Source organism: Wallemia ichthyophaga (assembly GCF_000400465.1).
Source record: "Wallemia ichthyophaga EXF-994 unplaced genomic scaffold scaffold4, whole genome shotgun sequence".
In the NCBI taxonomy this organism is placed as follows: Eukaryota; Fungi; Basidiomycota; class Wallemiomycetes; order Wallemiales; family Wallemiaceae; genus Wallemia; species Wallemia ichthyophaga.
This window is the reverse complement of record NW_008806277.1, coordinates 532,673-553,253: the sequence shown is the minus strand read 5'-3', so window position 1 is coordinate 553,253 and position 20,581 is coordinate 532,673. Positions and strand designations below refer to the sequence as shown.

Genomic DNA, 20,581 nt, shown 5'->3' with positions numbered 1-20,581 from the left:
TGGTCTCGTCACCTAACACTCTACACCCCCACTCGATCTAACCCCCAACTGATAGGGCAACCAGCAGGAAGACTTGTAGTAGGTACGCATGATTAACTTCATCATCACCCTGTAGCATATCTCGCCAACTGCAATAGGACGCACCCCACCATAGGGCTTGGCAAGTGGGATGAGTCGACTGGCGCACAACATTGAACGGCCAGGTGCAATACCTTGAATCACCATACGACAAAGAAGATTGATGAAATGACGAAGCTAACTTGAAGTCCTCTTTGGTCAAAATGTTAGGTTTCTTTCTTATACTTGAGGAATGGCTTGTACAGCGATGTAAAGATAGAAACGAATGTAATCTGTTGAGAGTACAAATGAAAGGAATGTGCATGTTTTATAGCCACGGAAAACTAACCTTTCTTGAAGATTGACTAAAAAAAGGTCTAAGTGAGCAGCCTGAATTCCATAGTGTCTGAGACATAGTTGCAACAGAGAGAGGCGAGCGCCATTAGGCAATCGAAAGTTTCTCGTCAAGTCAGGGAGAGATCGGGGCTCGTCACCTAACATACGGACTTTCTTCCTTGGGGCGCGTGAGACGTCTCAGTGTGGGCGCATAAATGACCCTGGACACGACAACACCCGTCTTCAACGAGTTCATTGCAAGACAAAGCGTCACGACGCTATCCTCAATTAACTTGCAAAGTTCTTCCGTGCTGCTGTTGCCGAGGTGGAGACTGGAGTGCCAATGCCAAGCGCCCGTGACCTTCGGATGCATCTGCAAGTAAATTTAAAGTCAGTTGGTAATGCGATGTCGAAGCATGATGCCACTGTGCACTGTGCATATACTTTAACCCCCAAGTTTCAGAGAGCAGTTCGCGACTGGCAAACAATGGATGGCTAAGCTCTCCTCAAAGTTGGACTGCAGTCTGTAGCACACGATAAGGCGATCAAGTTTGAGAAGACAGTAACGTTATTGTTTAACCTAATAATCTTTAGCGCTGGAGGTGTTCCAAATCCAGCGACGCTTGATCTTTTCAAGGCATGGAAGAAGGTCATACCAAGCTATGCTCTTGATGCGGCTGATAAGATTTGCGCTCGTCAGGAAAAGATTGGAGAGCTTGAAACTGATCAAGTGGAGGAATAGGAAGCATTTCAAAAGTTTAACAATAGTGAAAATTTGAAAGTCATTTTTGTCTTACGTTTTTGTAACATCTCCATTTCATTCCGATGTTCCACCTAACCTCACTTAAAGTGTACTTACGTGTACTCGATTGAAGTAAGCAAATTGAGAGCTTTACATTGGCCCTACGACTTATGCATCTGGCAATAAATTAGGAAATAGCATCGAGATATTTGAGCAACTTATCGTGAGTTATTCACGTGTAAACAAACAAAAATGATCATGTATGTTTGATCAATCAATCAACTAGAGTGAGTTCACGCGTACGATTTGCAGCGTAAACATCTTTGTACTTGTCCCATATTCTGTGTTTGAAAGTTAAAATGCACGAGAGGAAGACAAGACACCAACCCACCTCATCAACTCATCTATGTACCTTGCTTGCACATCTTCCATCATTTCCTGCGAAGGGTTTGCAGTCTGTTGGACGTGGATAGCCCTTCCGACGACAGATACAATCGGATGTCTGTATGGCATCAAACCGAGGTTGTCTAGAGAGATACGTTAAGTACGGCTGCAAGAAACAACAAAGCTAACGAACAATTAAAGATGCCCCTTCCATGAAACAGTGGGAGAGTGAATCCAAATATCCTTTGAAAGGACTTTTGGAGTTTATGGACATTGCTTCCATCTTCAGTTGATAGTTGCTGGTATATGTCATTTTCGCCCTGTGTAGTTGTCAAAGAAGCACTCGGCTATAAAATATTCACTTACAAATGAGAAGACAGGTACGAGATCAGCACTGCAACAGGGTGTCAAAGAGCCTACACACCCCACAAAGCCCCCACTCACCCCTCTCGTATGGCAATTTTGATGAAACCCAATCTCTTTTTTAGTATAAGGTCGGAAGTACCTGGGTGTGCGTTCAAACTCTCAGCAGCGCCACCAACGACGATTGTGATAGCATTGCCTGGACCTTTGCGTAAAATATGCTCGCAACTGCGCTTGGTGACACTACATATACCCATGGCTTGCAGCAGATCTCGATAGAAAGGTACTTGAAAATTGGCTGTGAGAGTAAGTAAATGTGGAGTGATACCTGGGAATAGCGATGAGAATCCTGTTGCATTCGAAGCAAAGTTTGCTAGTGCTCCCCTGCAAAGTATGTGAGTTTAGAAGGTGAATGAAACCAGCGGTGTATTCACATGCCAATGATTCCATGAGGGTGGTAACCGAACACGTAAGCTTTTTCAGATGATAGCTCGTCCTCCTGAAGCGATATTAGAGTGATGCTAGACACACAACGAAGAACCCGCCTTGACTAGTCTGTTGACGTAAGAAGGTGTTAGATTTTGATAAAAAAACAACGCACGAGACTGGATAGTATTCGGCAAAGAATCTCCACACAGCGCTATCTCTAAACCAGTGCTTCGGTCTTCCACCGTTTTCGGGTGCGTCATCGAAAAGAAACGCCCAGATGAGATAAGGGATGAGTAGAGGCCAGAGTGGGGGGAAAGAGCTGGAAATGTTTGAATAAATTATCTGATGTAAATGAGTTGACCCACACGCAAATTAAAAACAATGAAAGAGATATTGGCAGGATGAGTGCCCAGGTAGCGACAGCGGCAGTTTGGAGCCTACGATGCCGAGGAACGCTCATTGGAGCGAATCTAGCTTAGATTAGTGGATGCATTAAATACCACTGGGACCCACTTGACCCTGATATGCTCTGGGATATCGAAGCCATGCTTGGAGTAGCTGTTCAAACGCTGTATAAATGCAGACGGAGATGGCAGTGGAGATGTAACCGAATTGTTCTTATCACTGCTGCTGCTGCTCGTCATTTAACAAACAGAGTGATGGCCGTCACAAGTGGAGTGATACCTGATGACATAACGTGGAAAATGAATCTCAATTATATTTACAACCTCAAATGCTTAATCTTCTCAACTTCATTGGAGATTGCTTGCTCGCGTTCAGCCCTCCTCATTGAGATGGCAGTGAGCACGTTTGGAAGTCGCTGCGTGGCACCTCTTTGGCCAGTTTCCTTGACACCTCTCCATCTCCAGCCTTTTGAGAAAGCCATGAGCATTCTGCGGGTCATCCATTCCCGTTCACTATAGGCATACTTGTTCTCTAACTCCTCTCTAGCAGGCTCGTCAGGGAAGTAGAAAGGCTCTTCAAGGCCAACCAAAGCTCTCTTGTAAAAACCTCTGCCGGTAGTAGCATCGCCTCTGCCCTTTCTCTTCCAACGCATGGTCATTCCTCTGATCAAGCGTGGCTGGTATAGGTCTGTGTGTATCCACGTACTTTTAACGCCATACACGGCGAGGAGATAAGAGCGTATATCTTGCTTGGTGAGAGAGCGTGGTATTCTAAAAGTGGCCAAATAAGGGTTGTATTCTTGATTTGGTGGAGTGTGGTTGCGCATCAGCCTGAATGAGATATTTGGGAGGAAGACAGGGATACCGACAACGTTTTGTTGCGAGAGGGAAGTGATTGAGCCGTCTTTGATAGAATTGACGTTGTCTTCTTTATTGTACTTTATACCGCGTAGCCTGTATCTCCACTCTCTTTGCTTCTCGAGCCATTCTTTGCGGCCTTCTAATTGGTTTGAAGTGGACGGGCTAAATGCGCTTGTAGAAACTGCCATTCTATACTTTAATTCATCTCTTGGGCTGAGAATTGCTTTGCCTGTATACTCAAACTGGCCATAAGCATCATTGAGATTTGCAGTAAGCTTCTGTGGTTTGGACTGGGTGTAAGCAACCTCCTTAAGTTGCTTACAAACGCTATTTATAATTCTCATTGATTTTATTAAATTACTCTATGTATCCTGTAGACAGATACTCAACTCAAAAATTATTTTCACTTCTTTTTACGCAAAACGGCCACAATGGAATCTAAAATGTGCAAGTAATTTAATATTCAGGATATAACACCTCACTAACTCAATATTACAGCCAATCTAAATGTGAATGGCGCAGGCGCTGTAAATCAACCTAGAAAATACGTTCCACCGCACTTGAGATCAGTTGAAAGATCTCCTTCTGTTCCTCCTGCTGTCGGTGCTAGCACTCCTATGCCAGGCGCTTTCTCTAGATCCCCTTCAAACGCTAGCTTTGCAGGCAGACCTTCTCCAGCAAAGCCTTCTCTCGGCTCAAATCTCAATCGTAGACCTGGCGGTGGCGGTAAATGGATCGACGGTCAGCACATTCCTGCTCCTCGTAATGACAAAATGGAAATTGATCTCTTTGGTGAGCCAGGCGATCCTCTCAACTCAAGCACTGGTATCAACTTTGAAAAGTACGCTGCTATCCCAGTAGAAGCTAAAGGTCACGGTGTTCCTGACCCTATCACCGAATTCACAAACCCTCCAATAGATCCTCATCTGATTGAAAACATCAGATTTGCTAGATACACTACGCCCACTCCTGTTCAGAAATACTCTGTTCCAATCGTCGGATCTGGTAGGGATTTAATGGCCTGTGCTCAAACTGGTTCAGGTAAAACTGGTGGTTTCCTTTTCCCAATCCTCTCTGCATGTTTCTCAAATGGTCCTTCCCAAGTTCAACCTCCTAACCCTCCAAAATACGGTGGTACTAAGGTTTATCCAACCGCTTTGATCCTTGCCCCTACTAGAGAACTCGTAAATCAAATTCACGAAGAAGCTAAGAAATTCGCTTACAGATCTTGGGTTAAGCCTGCTGTCGTTTATGGTGGCGCTCCATCTGGCGAACAAATGAGACAATTAGATAGAGGTTGCGATTTATTGAGTGCTGCCCCAGGTAGACTTTGCGATTTCATTGACAGAGGTAAAATTAGCTTAGCAAACGTAAAATACTTGGTTCTTGATGAAGCTGATAGAATGTTGGATATGGGTTTCGAGCCACAAATCAGAAAGATTGTGCAGGGATGCGATATGCCAACTGTGCATGATCGTCAAACACTCCTCTTCTCAGCAACATTCCCAAGAGAGATACAGATGTTGGCGAGAGATTTCCTTAAGGATGAAGTTTTCTTGTCGGTTGGTAGAGTCGGTAGTACTTCAGAAAACATTACACAGACAGTTGAATGGGCTGAGGACTTTGAAAAGAAGAGCGTTTTGCTTGATATACTGGAAGGCCACATGGAGCCTGATGGGAACAACAGAACATTGATATTCGTAGAAACAAAGAGAATGGCAGACATTCTGTGCGACTTCTTATTACAAAACAGTTTGAGAGCCACAGCAATTCACGGTGATAGAGATCAGAGGGAAAGAGAGTATGCATTGAGCACATTCAAAAAGGGTACTAACCCAATGATGGTTGCCACAGCCGTCGCAGCACGTGGATTAGATATTCCTCACGTCTCACTCGTTGTCAATTACGATTTACCTTCTGATATTGACGACTACGTACATAGAATTGGTAGAACAGGTAGAGCTGGTAACACAGGACATGCTATCTCATTCTTCAATCAAAACAACCTTAATATCGTTAGAAGCTTGTCTGAGATTCTCAAAGAAGCTAAGCAGGAGATACCTGATTGGTTTGCGGGTTGTATGCAACAAGCCAGTGTGTTTGGTGGAAGAGGTAGAGGCAGAGGAGGATCTAGAGGAGGAAGAGGAATGTCATCTAGAGGCGGTGGCATGTCTTCAGGAGGGTTTGGATCACCATTTAGAAGAACTAATGGATCTGGTTGGGATAATTCTTCGGGAAATTCTTCCTTCTCTCACGATTCACCGGCTTATTGGATACAAAAGTAATAATTTATGACGCACTGACGCAGTTTAAGTAGTTATTATCAACGCTCTGATTGTAATTTTTAATATTTTCTCCATTTCCTAAATTTATATGGTCTTTGTTTAGTTGATTTGTGTAGCGTTGTTATCGTAATACGTCGACGATGGCGAGGAATAGTTCAAGTGAATTCAATGCTCTCACAGAGCCACCACATCCAAACAAGACCAAAACCCAGTTTAATAGTATAGATGAGGCTATAGAGGCTTACAAGCGGGGTGAATTCGTGATTGTGATGGATGACCAAGACAGGGAAAATGAGGGTGATTTAGTACTACCAGCTTGCGGTGTTACAGCAGAGCAGATGGCTTGGATGATCAAGTGGACGAGGTGGGTAAGGTTTGTGACGTTGAGTCTTCTCATCACCGCGCAGTGGCTATATCTGCATATCGCTACCATCAGCACGTTTATCAGAGCTGCAAATAGGTATGATGAGTAGTGAGAACACTGAGAAGCATAAGACAGCATATACGGTCACAGTTGATTATCTCAAAGGTGTTTCTACTGGTATATCTGCCACTGATAGAGCACTTACTGCGAGAATGTTGTCGCCTGGTAGTGGAGCCTCTGCGAATGATTTCAACAGACCTGGTCATATGGTTCCGCTGAGGTGCGTAGATGGCGGCACTGTGAATAGACAGGGACACACAGAGAGTGCCACAGATCTTGCAATACTCGCTCATTTGCCACCAGCTGGCCTTTTATGCGAGATTGTCAACCCTCATAGCCCTCACGGTGACATGGCCAGATTGACCGACTGCATGGCCTTCGCTGCGATATGGGGGATACCAGTTATTACAGTGAATATGATCGCTGAGAGGATGTCGAGTGTAAGCATTTGAATAGAAACTGTATACAAGTTGAATAGAAATTGAATTTATTACCCTGGATTATTGTATTTATGATATTGTTAACGGATGAGAATCAACTCTAATACCGTGGTTCTGGGTGAGAAAGTGTCGCTTGTTCCTTACAAGTGAGTGAAAGGCACAGGCATGAAAGTCCCGTCTCAACCACTTTGTAGAACAGCACACGTACAGCGCTACCACGCGTGGATGGCTAGCGAAGAAATGCGCACGCTGACAGCATCCGAGCCGCTATCTCTAGATGGCGAGTATGCAATGCAGCGCAGCTGGCACATAGACGACGACAAGCTGGCGTTTATAGTTGTGGATAGTAGTGTGGGTGACTACGACACACTGCCAGGTGAAGAGCGAGAAAGACATGGGAAGCCAATTGGCGATGTGAATATATTTCTCAACATGGGCGATGATGATGTTCCTCTCGCTGAATGTGAAGTGATGATCGCCGACAAAAACTACAGGGGTAAGGGGATAGGACGCGAAGCTATGATGCTTATGCTTAGCTACTACAAGCACCATGTAGACGAACACAATGAGCGCATTTTATCTGTCAAAATATCCTACAAAAATATACCATCTTACTCCCTTTTCAGGAACTTGTTTTTTGCAGAGCATAAGCATGTAGATATTTTTGAGGAGGTCGAGTTAAGACATTGTTCATACGTAGCGGAGCCAATCAGTTTAATAAATTATGCATAACACTACCCCTTCACATACACATTCTACCTCCTCGAATACGCACCTCCACTCCGGCCGCGTATGTCACTGTTGGGATTCTCATGCTTCCGTGCACGCTTGAATTGACGCGGATCGATGACGTCATAGTCGACCTCAGCCCTGCGAGCTTGGTCGTCCTGAAGCCGGTCTGTTTGCGAGGAGTGGAGTTGATGGTTCATCCAATTAGGGTCATCGTCGTCGTCTTTGTCATAGTCGTAAGGTGCGTCAATTGGTGTGTTAGCGTTATCTTCAACCTTCTTGTCGCCTGGTTCGTCCTGCACACTCACCCCCTTCAATCCCTCCTTGAAAGCCTTAAGGCGATCAAGTGTATTGATCTTCTTGTTCGCCTTGGTTGCATTTTTGTTTTTGTTTTTGTACGAGGACAACATCGCCGTGTAGTCATCGTTGGGTTCTTTCTTTGTCGCTTTCCCTTCATCACCCTTATTGCCACCTTTAATAGATTGTATGGCATCTTCTGTGTGTCGTATGGATTCTTTGAGGCTGTTGTAATATGTTAAAGGGATCATCGGCTATGTGTCACTTGCACCCACTCCGTGTCTGTGTTTTCAGTGTATTGTTTACGTATAGAAGAGAGATCAGGGGTCTTTTTAGGTTTATTTTCAATGCTCTTGTCCCGATTACTCGACTGTTTTTCCTCAGTCTCACTTTTTTCAATATAACCCTTCCCACTTCGCCCAGTATCATCCTCTTTTAGCAGTGTATTATCGTCTAGGAGATCATGAGATGATTTAATTTTGCTAGGCTGGACTGGTTGCTCGTCAGTCTCCTCCTCCTCGCCGAAACTCAACAGTTTTGTGTTCTTCTTTGCTTTTTTTCGACCAAGTTTAGCCATTTCCTCTGTGCGCTCTTTTTGTCTCTCCTCTTTCGCTCTACTTTGAGATATTCTCTCAGCACGGGTAATTCTAGGGACGATATCGCCAAAAGGGTTGATCAGGATCTTTATAGACTTAATTTTGGGTGGATAGAGGGGTTTTTCATTCGAATCAGTTTCGTAAGAGCCAATTTTGAGAGCGTTGAAGATGGTATCACCGACAATTCTACCGAATAACGTGTTTGTACCAGTGAGTTCTGGTGTGCTTGCCATAGTTATGAAGAATTGGGAGGTGTTGGTGCGCAGAATTCTGCCTCTATTGTCGCGTTCTGCTGTGTCTGGGTCGACAGAGTGTGCCATACCAACTAAACCCCTTCTATTGAAACGGAGACGTTGGTGTGGTTCAGTTTCGAAAGGTTCACCAAAGAACGATTCACCGCGAGTACCAATGCCTGTAGGATCACCGGATTGAACTATAAACTCAGGTACGACCCGATGGAAAATGCAATTATCGTAGTAACCTTCTAAAGAAAGAGCGATAAAGTTACGAACAGCTTTTGGACACTCTTTTCCCCATAATTCCAATTCGATATCACCAACAGTTGTCTGTAGGAGGACTGAGCGCTGATTTTAGAAATTAAATAAATTCTTAAGAATCTGCCTACCCTTCCCATTCGTATATGGCTCTAAGTTATAGATACTGCTCATGATGACTGTTGGGGTCTGAAGTGATATCATGGCTTTTGCCTTGTTCAATTACAATCATCATCTAATGCCTGCAGTACATCAAGGTAAAATTCTAGTAAGCGGTGGTAGTGGCTTCGTTGGCTCACATGTATGCCATGCGCTCCTCATCGCCGGATTCCACGTGCGCACGACTGTGAGAAGCACCGCGAAAGGTGATTATCTCGTGCGTAAGCTGAATGAGGTCAGTGGCGGTGGCGGTAAATTTGAGTATGTGATAGTCGAGGATATCGAAGCACCCGATGCGTTCGACGAGGCTGTTAAGGGAGTGGATGGAATCATGCACACGGCTTCACCATTCCATTTCAACGCAGAGGATCCAGACGAGCTTATCAAACCAGCTGTAGAGGGTACAGTGAACATCCTGCGCAGCGCACATAAGCACAACAAGTCAGTGCAGAGGGTAGTCATCACTTCCTCCGTAGCTAGCGTTATGATGCCTCGTGATACTCCTACGGTGTACAATGAGGAGTGGTGGAACGAGCACTCACCTGCACAAGTCAACGAGAAAGGTCGCGAGGCTTCAAGACTCGACTTTTACATGGCTTCAAAGACTCTAGCTGAGCGTGCTTCTTGGGATTTCATCGATAAGGAGAAGCCTTCATTCGATTTAGCGACAATAGCACCACCACTCATTCTCGGTCCTTGCATTCACGACATTCCCTCAGAAGACAAGCTCAACACTAGTATTTCTCGTTTCTACCAACTCTTTAGTGGTGAACTCAAGGATGCGAATGGTGATAAACTCATCGAACCAATGTCCAATGTTGTCGATGTGAGGGATGTTGCTAACACACACGTTCTCGCAATGACTGTTCCTCGTGCCGGTGGAGAGCGCTTCATCAGTGCTAGCGACAGAGCTATGGTGACCAATCAAGATTTCGTCGATGCATTACACGAGCGTCTTGGTGACAACGAAACAGTCAAGAAGAATGTACCTGTTGGTGAAAAAGGCAAGGGAAAGTCTATACACAGACACAGATTCGCAAATGATAAAGCAAAAACAGTGCTAGCACAAACTTTCTTTTCGCAGGAGCAAACTGCAGTTGACACCTTCTTATCATTAGAAGAGTACGCAAAGCAGTGGTAGATTGTTGAGTTATATATGCGAATATTAATCCTCAATATTACGTTTAATATGTATATTTTCATGCTCTAAATAATGCTCTAAATACACCTGACTCAGTCGTCCTTTTTGGGGGCAGCTGGAGCTTGTAGGATATGTGGATAGGATGCAGCCATCTCTTGAGTGGCTGCAGGGAAAGGTAAAGTGTCAACGCCCCATGGTAGAGCTTTTGAGGTGTGCTCAGGTTGAGAACCGAGCTTTTTAAACTTATTTTGACCATCAATCACGAGCTTCTTTATAGCGTCTTTAATGTAGATAGTACCATTATCTCTACCAGGAATAGATCCTTTAACGAGTATAGTGTTGTTTTGAGTGTCAATTCTAACAATTTTCAAGTTTTGGACAGTGGTAGTCTCACCACCCATTCTACCAGCCATTTTCTTACCAGGGAAGACTCTACCTGGGTCTTGGTTTGCACCAGTACTACCTTGTGACCTGTGAGAGATGGAAGTACCGTGAGTAGCTCTCAATCCTTTGAAGTTGTGTCTTTTCATGACACCAGAGAAGCCTTTACCATTGCTAGTGGCTTGAACGTCTACAAACTGACCAGGTACAAAGTGAGCAGCGCTTAACTCTGTACCGATTTGAATCTTTGACTCATTAGAAACTTTGAATTCTTTTGAGTGTTTCTTTGGGTGGATGTTGAGTGATTGGAAATGCTTTGATAGTGGTTTAGATAGTTTATCAGTGTCTGTAGAAGACAATTGCAAGTAACCATCCTTATCACCGCTAACTTGATTTCTATCAATTTTAATTAGAGTCACTGGGATTTGCTGATTAAGTTCATTGAAAATTGAGGTCATTCCTTGTTTTATTCCAATTAGACCAGTTCTCCGGTAGAGTGGATTGTAAGTCATTGTTGATGGTGGTTGGTTGTCAACGTCCACTAGTAATTAATATCACTTTATGAAATATCATCTATTAATTTATTTTACTTTTATTTTCCTAGTCAAGGCTTCTAATTTAGTAGACTTATTATCTGGTAATCTACTCACCAACGAGAATCACTTAGACACACTCCTCACACCCAGAGTTAGTGGTACACAAAGTAATAAGGAAGTGGCTGATTATATTTTAAATCACTTTAAATCTCTCAATTGGCACACACACATCGACTCATTCTCTGCAAACACTCCTCACGGTTCCAAAGACTTTAACAATCTTGTCTTCACTCACAACCGTCTCTCTCCTTACACACTCTCTATCGCCGCTCACTATGATAGCAAATTCTTTGAAAATTTTGACTTTGTTGGCGCAACTGATTCTGCATTCCCCTGCTCACTATTACTCGATTTGGCTGACTACTTTACACCTTTGTTGTCTTCATTAGACTCATCTCTCTCCCTTCAGTTCATCTTTTTCGATGGTGAAGAAGCTTTCGTCAATTGGTCGAATGATGACAGCATCTATGGGGCAAAACATTATGCAGAAACATTGGATAGTGAGTATGTAGACAGACAGGAGTCTAGCATACATCCACGCAAACTAAAACCACTACCCACTCAACTCGACCGTATTGATCATTTGGTTTTGTTGGATTTGCTAGGTGCAAACAATCCATCTATTCCTAATTACTTCTCAACGACTAAATGGCTGCATGATAGATTAATTGATATTGAAAAGCGTGTTAATGAATTTGCTAAATCTGACACACTGAATAATTTTCAATCTAACTTTTTCAAAAATACAACATCTCGATCTGGGGTAAGCGATGACCATCTTCCTTTCTTACACAGAGGGGTACCCATATTACACATAATACCTTCACCTTTCCCCTCTGTATGGCATAAAGCGGAAGATGACAGAGATGCGCTGGATATACCGACTATGGAACGCTGGAATGGAATAATGAGGGTGTTCATAGCAGAGTATTTGCAGTTGTAATAAAATTTAATGTAATATCCCATCCACACTAATTGTTTTGTCTATTGTCGCACTCGCGATACACACATCACCCATGTAAATGGCGCATGTTTGTCCAGGTGCGACTGCCATTTCAAAATGTTGATAAGTGACCATCAAATGGTCATGCTCTACTTGTACAGTACACCTACTTTCAAGCTGTCTATGTCTCACCTGTGCAGTAGCCTCGAAAGGGGTGTTTGGGAGATGATCCATGGAAACCAACCAGTTAATGTCAGCATGTGTGATTATTGTTTTGCATTTAAGGAGGTTATGTTGTGGTGAGTCTACTACGACGACGTCATTACCTTTTTTGGCTGCGACATATAATTTCTTCGGTACACCACCAATGCGTGCCTTCTGCCCTATAGTATAGTGATGTAAACCGTTGTGCTCACCGAGGGAATGGCCGTGTGGGGTGATGAAGAGGCCTTTTTTGGTGTGAATATAGTCATCCAACCAACTACCAAAATGACGACGCTCTCCAATGAAGCAAATACCCATACTCTCATCTCTATTGGCATTAGGGAGGTTGAGTGAGTGAGCTAAAAAGCGCGTGTGTTGTTTATGAAGTGATCCGAGTGGGAGAAGGACCCTATTTAGTATGTTTTTGTTGACGGCAGAAAGGTAGTAACTTTGATCTTTATTTCTATCAACGGCTCTGCTTAGAGTGCCAGTAAGTGTGTCCACCTGTGCGTAATGACCAGTAACAAGTACGTCATCATCGCCTTTCAAAACTTTATGTGCCAAAGCATCAAATTTAATATGACGATTGCATGCGATATCAGGATTTGGAGTTTGACCATTACGCCAAATATCGAGACTGGGAGAGAAAACACGAAGCCAATATTCGCTAGATAAATCAACTAGCTGGGGTTGAGGGAGATTTAGATGAGTGCATACAGCTTTTGCATTGGCATAGTCAATCTCCCATTCACAACCTTTAACACCACCGGGAGTGGAGTGTGTGTATTCATCGCGTGTATCCCAATTACGCATGAATACTGGTTGTACAGTGTAGCTAGATTGCTGGGATAGTAGAGCAGCAGCCACGGAAGAATCAACGCCACCAGACATTGCAATAATGGCTGTGAGTGGGTTGTGAGTGGATTATTCCAGATAATCAATCAATATCCACCTCGCTTATTTTGATTGGTTGCGCTGCTCAGTCTACCCAACATAGCGTGTGTAGATTATCAACCAACTTGAATATAAACCATCAACTGAGAATAAATAAATAAATAAATAAAATAAATTTAAATTTATTTTTATCATGTCTAAATTTAAATATGATGATATCGGTGTTGTTGGGAGGTGTGTACTCCCTAATAAATATATCTATATCCGTCTAATCATTCACCTACAGAAAGACTGGTATTCGCGTTGGCAGCGTCACAAAGGATGACGATGGATTGGAGAACCTAGATGAATTCTTTTCAGAGGGTTTCAATGGCGGTGGTGGTAGTGGTGGTGCTGATAGTGCTAGTGCTAGTGGTAGCAACAACAACAATAACTCCACCATGGATATCGTCAACAGCGAACAAGTCACTCCAAGATCGTTAATGAAACACTCCAATCGCAAACCCAGACACTCTCTCCTCACTTCACGTCTTCTTCGTGAGGCACAAGATGCTCAAGATGCTGATTCTGATTCTGAGTTTCATACTTACCAATTTTACAACAAAATTCCCTCTTCACAGCCCCTCCAACCACCGATAAGGGACAGAGATAGTAGACAGCTCTCTCACCAAGATCAAGACAATGAGCTCAATGAACGTCGCCAGCGCGTACGCAGAATGGAACACGATCGGATCATTCAGCAGCAGCAGGATGAAGAACATGCAGCTGATGAGGAGCGTAGAGAGGTTGAAAAGTCTCGCAAAAGGAACTTTGATACAAGTACTGCTAATAAAAAAGTCAAAAAGGATAAAAAAGACAAATCAGATAAAACAGACAAAAAAGATAAAAGTGCCACTTCCTCCTCCAAGAAACGGAAACCTCACTCTGAAAACTCTCCCACCGACCAACGCAAGGATAGAAGGACGAGTGGTGAAAAAATTAGAGAGCGCAGACCAACCCCCATGGATCCATCTGATCATGAAGACCACGAGAAAGAATATTTAGATCGTATACGTAGACACAGCAAGGGTAAAAGAAAGCAAGGTGATGAAAGTACTGTTGAACAGCCTGAACACCCTATGCAACCCGAGCAACTTGATCAATACGACCAGCAATATTCCCCATCACCCCCACGCGCCCCTATCCACATCAATGATGGTGGCGATGACGATTCTATCATTCTCGATCAGGAATATCAGCCTGAACCTGAACCTGAACTCGGATATGCTAATGGCGTGGATAATATGCTCGAATCTGACTCTGAAAATAACATCCAGGAGGAAAGCAGGAAAAAAGAAGATGCAAAAATAGACAAAAAGAAACGGAGGCAGATTGACACTCGTGAAACTTCCAAAAACGTCACCAAGACCACCTCAAATAAAACCAACGATGAAGCAGATGCTCTACGTCGCTCCTCTCGTCCCCGTCACCGACCACTGGCAGAATGGGCGCTCGAGCGGACTGACTTTGCTGGGAATATTATCGCACCACCACCAGTAGTACAATCAACACAGCAAACCCAAACATCACTAAAAGAGCGTAAGAAGCGTGCTGCACAATCTGCCGCTAGGAACAACAAACAAAAGGAGATAGAGCTGCACAAGACACTAGAAAAATACACAACCACATCCTACCCCGTCAAGAATAAATCAGGCAAGACTATCAAAAGGGATATTGCATATAGGGAAAAACACTTAAAGATTGACGATTTGAAAAAAGAATACGAGTTCAAGAAGATATTCCAAGAACCTGAGCATATGGCCTCTGGTGTGATGGTCATTGATAAAGGTAAGGAGAAGCCATATAAGGAATCTAATGATAACTGCTACGTTTTCTACATTATTGATGGTGCTGCAAGAGTAGGATTGAATCAAAGCCATGAATTTAATATTAGTCTTGGTGGTAGTTTCTACATACCGCGCATGAATCAGTACAAGATACGCAATATCGGTAACTCACACCTTAAGCTCTTTTTCACTCAGATACGCATACCTGAGCCAGTCGAGGGTAATTCCAAAGTTGTTACTAATACCAGTGCCAACGCCGCTACCACCAAAGCAAGGTTATATGATCCACCGCAGGAAGAAAGTGAACAGGAAAGTGATGAGAGCGATGCCGATGCAGGCAGCCAATCAAATGGCTCTCCACCCTCACAAGCCCACTCAATCTCCTTTTCATCGCCTTCATCCGTCGCATCACCCACCTCCAGTCAATCTCCACCTCCTCGCAGACTTGCTTATTTATCAGATTAACTCATGTAATGATAATTATGTAATAATATAATTTGCTTTTTGTTTATTGAATAGAATGTATAACAAAATGTAAATCTTAAAAACACCATCTAACGACTAATGCTATAGTCATCAATACGCAACAAAAGTGAAACAGTCTCAGTAGCTTGCTCAAGTGCATTTGTAGTGACCAAGAGTGGTTGAAGTACGTTTTCCTGCTTAATGTCGCTAACCATACCCTTTCTTACATTAATACCAGTCGTAATCTCACCCTTTGCTTGACGGTTTCTCAATTCCGTTACTATAGCTATAGGGTTCAGACCAGCGTTTTCAGCCAGTGTTGTTGGTATAACCTCCAAAGCCTCAGCAAAAGCATGGTAGCAGTATGCTTCCATCCCTTTGAGCGTCTGGGCGATTTCACTTAGTTTTCTGTTAATGTGGATCTCTGGTGCACCACCTCCGGCTATGAGGAATCTCTTTTTGACTAAACATCTAACAACACACAAAGCGTCGTGTAATGAACGTTGTGACTCTTCAAGTACGAGGTTGTTTGCACCAGTGCAAAGTATCGATACTGTCTTACCTGGATTCTTGAGACCTGAAATCTTGACAAATTTAGCACCATTCTTGTGCACTTCGTCAATCAAATCTGCCTGTCCTAATTTATCTTCACTAAAGTGTTCAATGTCTGCAATTGGTTTACATCCAGTAGACTTTGAAATAAAGTCAATCTCATCCCTTTCAACGTCCTTGACAACCATAATTTTCAACTTTGAGAGGAAGTGCAGGGAGAGATCATTGACAGCATCTCTCAGAATAGACTTTTGCACTAACAAGACATTACAACCTGTCTTCTTAATCTTCTTGCACATGTTCAACAAATATTGACGCTCCTCCTTGAGAATCTTGTCCATCTGTCTGTAATCGTTGACAACAATCTTGTTATCCATATCTGGTTTTGGTGACGACAACTGGAACTGAATCAAACCAATTTTTGCTTTTTCTACTCTAGTTGGACCACCTGCAGAAGTAACAACAGGTTGCTCAAGAGCGAGACCATCAACGAGTTCAGTGTCATCGATAGTACCACCGACCTTCTTTACGGTGCGAATGTTGCGCAAATCAACGTTAGTGGACTCCTCGGAAGCTAATTTCCTGACAGCATCGACAGCGATTGGAGCGAGTACGTTGGAGTACTGAGAGACAATCTTCGAGTTAAGAGAGGTAGTAGCAGCTCTCAACAACGCGTCTCTGTCATCTAACTGAACTGGTATGGAAATTTCTTCTAAAACTTGAACAGCTTTTGCAGCAGCTGATTGAAATGATTCTGCAATGATAGTTGGGTGTATACCTTTACCCAACATCTTCTCAGCCGCGCCTAACAAGCTGCCTGCCAAAACAACGACTGATGTTGTACCATCACCTGCTTCGACATCTTGAGCTTTTGAGAGTTCAACGAGCATACGCGCTGCTGGGTGGAGAACTGCCATGTGGTTGAGAATGGTTGCACCGTCATTTGTGACAATGACTTCGCCGTTTGAAGTTTGAATCTGAGTGGGCGAATTAGCAAGAGTATGCTAATAAGCAGAAGCTAAGCTCACCATCTTATCAAGACCTCTTGGACCGAGTGAAGATCTAACGACTGAGGAAATTGCTGGGAGGTGTTAGAGTTAAGTGGATTCAATTGGCTAGTACACACTCTTCGCTGCTGTCATATTAGACAAGCGTACTAAATTCACCGTCAGCAATTTACAACCAATCTAAACTCCCTTCGCTAACCTTCCATTGGCTTGCCCTGGAGTTGATCATGAGAAATGTACACGCTGGTAGCAAATGAAATCCCACCTTATCCTTGAAGGAGCTGCTGTTTACATCCACGCCCGCTGGCTGTGGTGGTGGTGCTGCTGCCACTGACATTATCTTGACTGTTTGAACCAAGATACGTTTGAGTGTATTTACAAAATGAAATATTTACAATCCAGCTGTACATGAATGTAGGCCTCTTTATTCCTTGTTGTCCTCTCATTTCCACTCTTCTCCCTGTCTTCTCAACCAGCGAACATACTCCTCCCAATCTTGTTCCCACTTTCCTTTGACTCTGCTTTTATCTTCCTCATCCATCAGCGAGTACTCTATTGAATTCCTTGCCAGTACCTTGAGTGTCCCAAGATTTGTCTTGTTTGAGTGGTTGATTAGCATATAGAAATCATAAGATAAGATGGCGTTCTGGAATATCGCAGGATCATCACTGGATAGTGTCACCGGTACTCCATGATTTATCAGGCATGTGATTGGATGGTTTCCAATCCCTCCCGTCAATCTCAATACCTCGTTTGAGATTGGACAGCTCTCTACACAAACTCCTTTCTCTTTGCACATCTGCATAAGAGTTGGATGCTTGTATAGACTATAACCGTGTCCTATCCTTCGCGTTCCTAATAACAGCGCGTCATAGAGATTGTCATCTACGATACTCCCATCGTGCAGTGTCTCTCCTGCATGAAAGACATAAGGTATCTTGATATCTCCAAATTCCTCAATTTGCTTTTGCTGGAAGCGTAGCAGAGTTTCAAGGTAGTCGTTGAGTGTGTGTCCGGAGGGTGACTCCTCATGCCCAACCAAATCAAATCCTAATAAGCAAAGCAGTATGAGTTTATGTTTCGCCTCATCACACTTCGCCCACCTTTGATAAGCGTTGGGAACTCCTTGTATATGTCTAAGCATGTTAACATAGCATTCCACAACTCATCTTCACTGACGAATCGCAGTGTGCAGTATATAATATTTATGCCATAGAATTTATCCAGTCTTCCTTCCTCCCGAAGTACATCTTTCGCTGATTCGACGCCGCGTAAGAAAATCAAGATAGAGTCACGACGCGTTAAACGGAGGTTGCAGTTAACGTCGTAAGACAACTCGTTGATCAAGAGCAACCTGGTTTCTACATACCCAACACCATCTTCAACGCATCTCAGCACAAGTCGCTTTATATATTCTTCCCAGATGGGTTCGAATGCTATAAGACCAGAGAGAACACCAAAGCAACTGCCAAACTTTGACCATATCTTGCCCATTGTATTGTGCGTGATGTAGCTTTCTTCTGCAGTAATCAGCATCTGTTTCTCAATAAACGGTATTATATTGTTATTGTCGGGGTGTTGAGCGAGTTGAGCGAGTTGATTGTAGTTGCACCAAGTTCCGGTTTCGTAGCTTTCAGTCAGCATAACACTAGCATCTATAGAAGGCAGTTTGTCTTGATTAGCTGGCCTGAACGAAATCTTAGCCAATCCAAAATGTATGTTGTGTTGAGTGAGAGGATGTGTGGACTTGATTTGTATAAATGCACCGTACTTATGAGCTATTTTGAATACATCGCCCAATGGCACGGCTGTATTGCAAAGTAATCCAAAGGTCAGACATGTGACTATAGCAAGTGCATCACTCACATGCATCAGTGTGGGCGTGCAAGAGACCGCCTTTGGGCATTTTCTTGATTAATTCAAACAGCTTCGTTTTCGCGATTATGTTTTTGGCTAAAGGCTGATATCAGCGCCGAACGGCCATCGCAACGCCATTCTCACTGTCAAGGAATGGGGCCCCTACTTCTGTATGCTGAGCTTTAAACCAGAGATTGTACCACTCATAGCACCTAACGCGGTCCACGAATTCCACGGCGAAACTGTAATCGGGATGAAATTTGATGTTATCCTGCTCACTGTAATCGAGTTTAAATTTATTTTCAAATCCCAGTAGCTCTTCCCTGCGTTCTGAATATTTGTTCATTAGCTTCTCCATTATCACTGTCCTCGATATTTCTGCCTTCAAATTAAGTGCCGGGTAGGAATGAAGCTAGCCTAGCCGCATATGCATTCTTTACTACGACGACCAACAGCTTTTCATAGGCTTACGCATACACACACAGTAAATTAGAATATGTCTGAAAACGCCTACCTCGATTTCATTATCAACAACATATCCGCACAAGTCGATTTCCTGCTGACTCAAGGTGTCCTCAACGCGTCCGACGCCAGGCTGATCAAGCTCAAGCTGTCCAATCCATCCAGCAACACCGCTAACTCTGAAAGATCAGGCGTTCCCTCCTCTGGCCTAGCTGTCCAGCCGGCTCCGTTTAACAGCCAGGCGAGCTTACCAACGATGAGCAGACGAGGCAGTCTCAGCCAAAAGAACAACAAAGAATCTCCTCTACCAAGTCCACCAGGTCCACCCCAAGTCTATCCAACCCCAGCCACCCACCACAACGCCCACCAGCCACAGCAAATCAGCCATCCACCACCACCACCACCTCCACAAGCTCCTATGCCCGCCCCAATCCCAGCTTTGAAAAAGTGTGTTGCGCGCTGGGATTACTCAGGTGAGGCTTCTGATCTGCGTCTTATGAAGGGCGACACTATCAACATTATCGAGGAGGTTAACGCTGATTGGTGGAAAGGTCGCAGTGAATCTACCGGCGCAGAGGGTCTCTTCCCTAGCAACAGAGTAGAGAGAATTGGTGCGAACCCTCAGCTGCGCAGTCTCCCTCCAGCTGCTCCTCCATCCTCTACATTTGGCGGTGAGAAGGAGAAGGATGCTCAACCTCCTTCCTACAATGGCCCTCCTGGTATATCTTACGGCGCTTCTACTTACGCGGAAAGCTATCCTCAACCTGGCCAGCAATACCCTCAACCTCCTGCTCCACCTGCCGCTGGTCCTTCTACTTACGTCCAGCAGCCTGAAGATCCAAAGAAAAACAACAAGTTCAAGAAATTGGGCTCTACTATGGGTAACTCGTTTGCTGGTGGTGTGAGTCTTGTTGTTTGGCATTTTATCCTTATTAACCACTTCATATTAAACAGGTTGGATTCGGTGCTGGTGCTGGTGTCGTCTCAAGCATTTTCAACTAAAGACACGCGCTCTTGTCTTGATTTCGCGTATTAAATTCTAATCTCAACTACAAAGGTTCAAAACTTCATACCACATCATTTTTTCTCAATCTGTAACATACATTTACTCAATACACCATACACAATATAACCCTGACTAATTCGTATTTTAACTCCAACACAATCGTTACAAATTTCTATACATATCTACAAATACATGATATAATTTTATTCTCTTTCTTTATGCGCAATAATTTATCTCATTCCACCAT

The 20,581-nt window shown here is 43.6% G+C and overlaps 14 protein-coding genes across 14 annotated transcripts; 7 read left to right on the top strand and 7 right to left on the bottom strand.

The window, feature by feature from the left end:
• Positions 1-608: 608 nt before the first annotated feature.
• Positions 609-1,135, top strand: J056_003531 (uncharacterized protein; the record flags this gene model as incomplete). Its single annotated transcript, XM_009268754.1, has 2 exons — positions 609-718; positions 988-1,135. The coding sequence occupies 2 exons, from the start codon at positions 609-611 to the stop codon at positions 1,133-1,135; spliced, it is 258 nt and encodes an 85-aa protein (XP_009267029.1).
• Positions 1,136-1,409: 274 nt separating this feature from the next.
• J056_003530 (Diacylglycerol O-acyltransferase 2B) lies at positions 1,410-2,955 on the bottom strand (the record flags this gene model as incomplete). The annotated part of the gene is made up of 10 exons (XM_009268753.1): positions 1,410-1,476; positions 1,527-1,662; positions 1,713-1,839; positions 1,886-1,913; positions 1,964-2,266; positions 2,317-2,381; positions 2,414-2,432; positions 2,484-2,630; positions 2,677-2,781; positions 2,825-2,955. The coding sequence occupies 10 exons, from the start codon at positions 2,953-2,955 to the stop codon at positions 1,410-1,412; spliced, it is 1,128 nt and encodes a 375-aa protein (XP_009267028.1).
• A 77-nt stretch (positions 2,956-3,032) lies between these two features.
• On the bottom strand, positions 3,033-3,920 carry J056_003529 (uncharacterized protein; the record flags this gene model as incomplete). Its single annotated transcript, XM_009268752.1, has 1 exon — positions 3,033-3,920. One exon carries the CDS (start codon positions 3,918-3,920, stop codon positions 3,033-3,035), a length of 888 nt encoding a protein of 295 aa, XP_009267027.1.
• Positions 3,921-4,193: 273 nt separating this feature from the next.
• On the top strand, positions 4,194-5,861 carry J056_003528 (ATP-dependent RNA helicase DED1; the record flags this gene model as incomplete). Its single annotated transcript, XM_009268751.1, has 1 exon — positions 4,194-5,861. One exon carries the CDS (start codon positions 4,194-4,196, stop codon positions 5,859-5,861), a length of 1,668 nt encoding a protein of 555 aa, XP_009267026.1.
• A 140-nt stretch (positions 5,862-6,001) lies between these two features.
• Positions 6,002-6,737, top strand: J056_003527 (3,4-dihydroxy-2-butanone 4-phosphate synthase; the record flags this gene model as incomplete). Its single annotated transcript, XM_009268750.1, has 2 exons — positions 6,002-6,225; positions 6,269-6,737. 2 exons carry the CDS (start codon positions 6,002-6,004, stop codon positions 6,735-6,737), a joined length of 693 nt encoding a protein of 230 aa, XP_009267025.1.
• Positions 6,738-6,812: 75 nt separating this feature from the next.
• On the top strand, positions 6,813-7,457 carry J056_003526 (N-acetyltransferase 9; the record flags this gene model as incomplete). The annotated part of the gene is made up of 2 exons (XM_009268749.1): positions 6,813-6,871; positions 6,920-7,457. 2 exons carry the CDS (start codon positions 6,813-6,815, stop codon positions 7,455-7,457), a joined length of 597 nt encoding a protein of 198 aa, XP_009267024.1.
• Positions 7,458-7,480: 23 nt separating this feature from the next.
• On the bottom strand, positions 7,481-9,015 carry J056_003525 (Peptidyl-prolyl isomerase CWC27; the record flags this gene model as incomplete). The annotated part of the gene is made up of 3 exons (XM_009268748.1): positions 7,481-7,976; positions 8,027-8,924; positions 8,973-9,015. The coding sequence occupies 3 exons, from the start codon at positions 9,013-9,015 to the stop codon at positions 7,481-7,483; spliced, it is 1,437 nt and encodes a 478-aa protein (XP_009267023.1).
• A 64-nt stretch (positions 9,016-9,079) lies between these two features.
• On the top strand, positions 9,080-10,141 carry J056_003524 (uncharacterized protein; the record flags this gene model as incomplete). The annotated part of the gene is made up of 1 exon (XM_009268747.1): positions 9,080-10,141. One exon carries the CDS (start codon positions 9,080-9,082, stop codon positions 10,139-10,141), a length of 1,062 nt encoding a protein of 353 aa, XP_009267022.1.
• Positions 10,142-10,233: 92 nt separating this feature from the next.
• J056_003523 (50S ribosomal protein L3) lies at positions 10,234-11,034 on the bottom strand (the record flags this gene model as incomplete). Its single annotated transcript, XM_009268746.1, has 1 exon — positions 10,234-11,034. One exon carries the CDS (start codon positions 11,032-11,034, stop codon positions 10,234-10,236), a length of 801 nt encoding a protein of 266 aa, XP_009267021.1.
• A 1,033-nt stretch (positions 11,035-12,067) lies between these two features.
• J056_003522 (tRNA-specific 2-thiouridylase MnmA) lies at positions 12,068-13,260 on the bottom strand (the record flags this gene model as incomplete). Its single annotated transcript, XM_009268745.1, has 2 exons — positions 12,068-13,167; positions 13,218-13,260. The coding sequence occupies 2 exons, from the start codon at positions 13,258-13,260 to the stop codon at positions 12,068-12,070; spliced, it is 1,143 nt and encodes a 380-aa protein (XP_009267020.1).
• Positions 13,261-13,352: 92 nt separating this feature from the next.
• On the top strand, positions 13,353-15,450 carry J056_003521 (Centromere protein C 1; the record flags this gene model as incomplete). The annotated part of the gene is made up of 2 exons (XM_009268744.1): positions 13,353-13,393; positions 13,446-15,450. The coding sequence occupies 2 exons, from the start codon at positions 13,353-13,355 to the stop codon at positions 15,448-15,450; spliced, it is 2,046 nt and encodes a 681-aa protein (XP_009267019.1).
• Positions 15,451-15,539: 89 nt separating this feature from the next.
• J056_003520 (T-complex protein 1 subunit delta) lies at positions 15,540-17,346 on the bottom strand (the record flags this gene model as incomplete). The annotated part of the gene is made up of 5 exons (XM_009268743.1): positions 15,540-16,979; positions 17,031-17,083; positions 17,129-17,158; positions 17,209-17,224; positions 17,275-17,346. 5 exons carry the CDS (start codon positions 17,344-17,346, stop codon positions 15,540-15,542), a joined length of 1,611 nt encoding a protein of 536 aa, XP_009267018.1.
• Positions 17,347-17,451: 105 nt separating this feature from the next.
• On the bottom strand, positions 17,452-19,224 carry J056_003519 (Adenosine deaminase CECR1; the record flags this gene model as incomplete). The annotated part of the gene is made up of 4 exons (XM_009268742.1): positions 17,452-18,059; positions 18,113-18,817; positions 18,876-18,962; positions 19,011-19,224. 4 exons carry the CDS (start codon positions 19,222-19,224, stop codon positions 17,452-17,454), a joined length of 1,614 nt encoding a protein of 537 aa, XP_009267017.1.
• A 138-nt stretch (positions 19,225-19,362) lies between these two features.
• On the top strand, positions 19,363-20,330 carry J056_003518 (Protein csh3; the record flags this gene model as incomplete). The annotated part of the gene is made up of 2 exons (XM_009268741.1): positions 19,363-20,229; positions 20,283-20,330. 2 exons carry the CDS (start codon positions 19,363-19,365, stop codon positions 20,328-20,330), a joined length of 915 nt encoding a protein of 304 aa, XP_009267016.1.
• Positions 20,331-20,581: the final 251 nt, after the last annotated feature.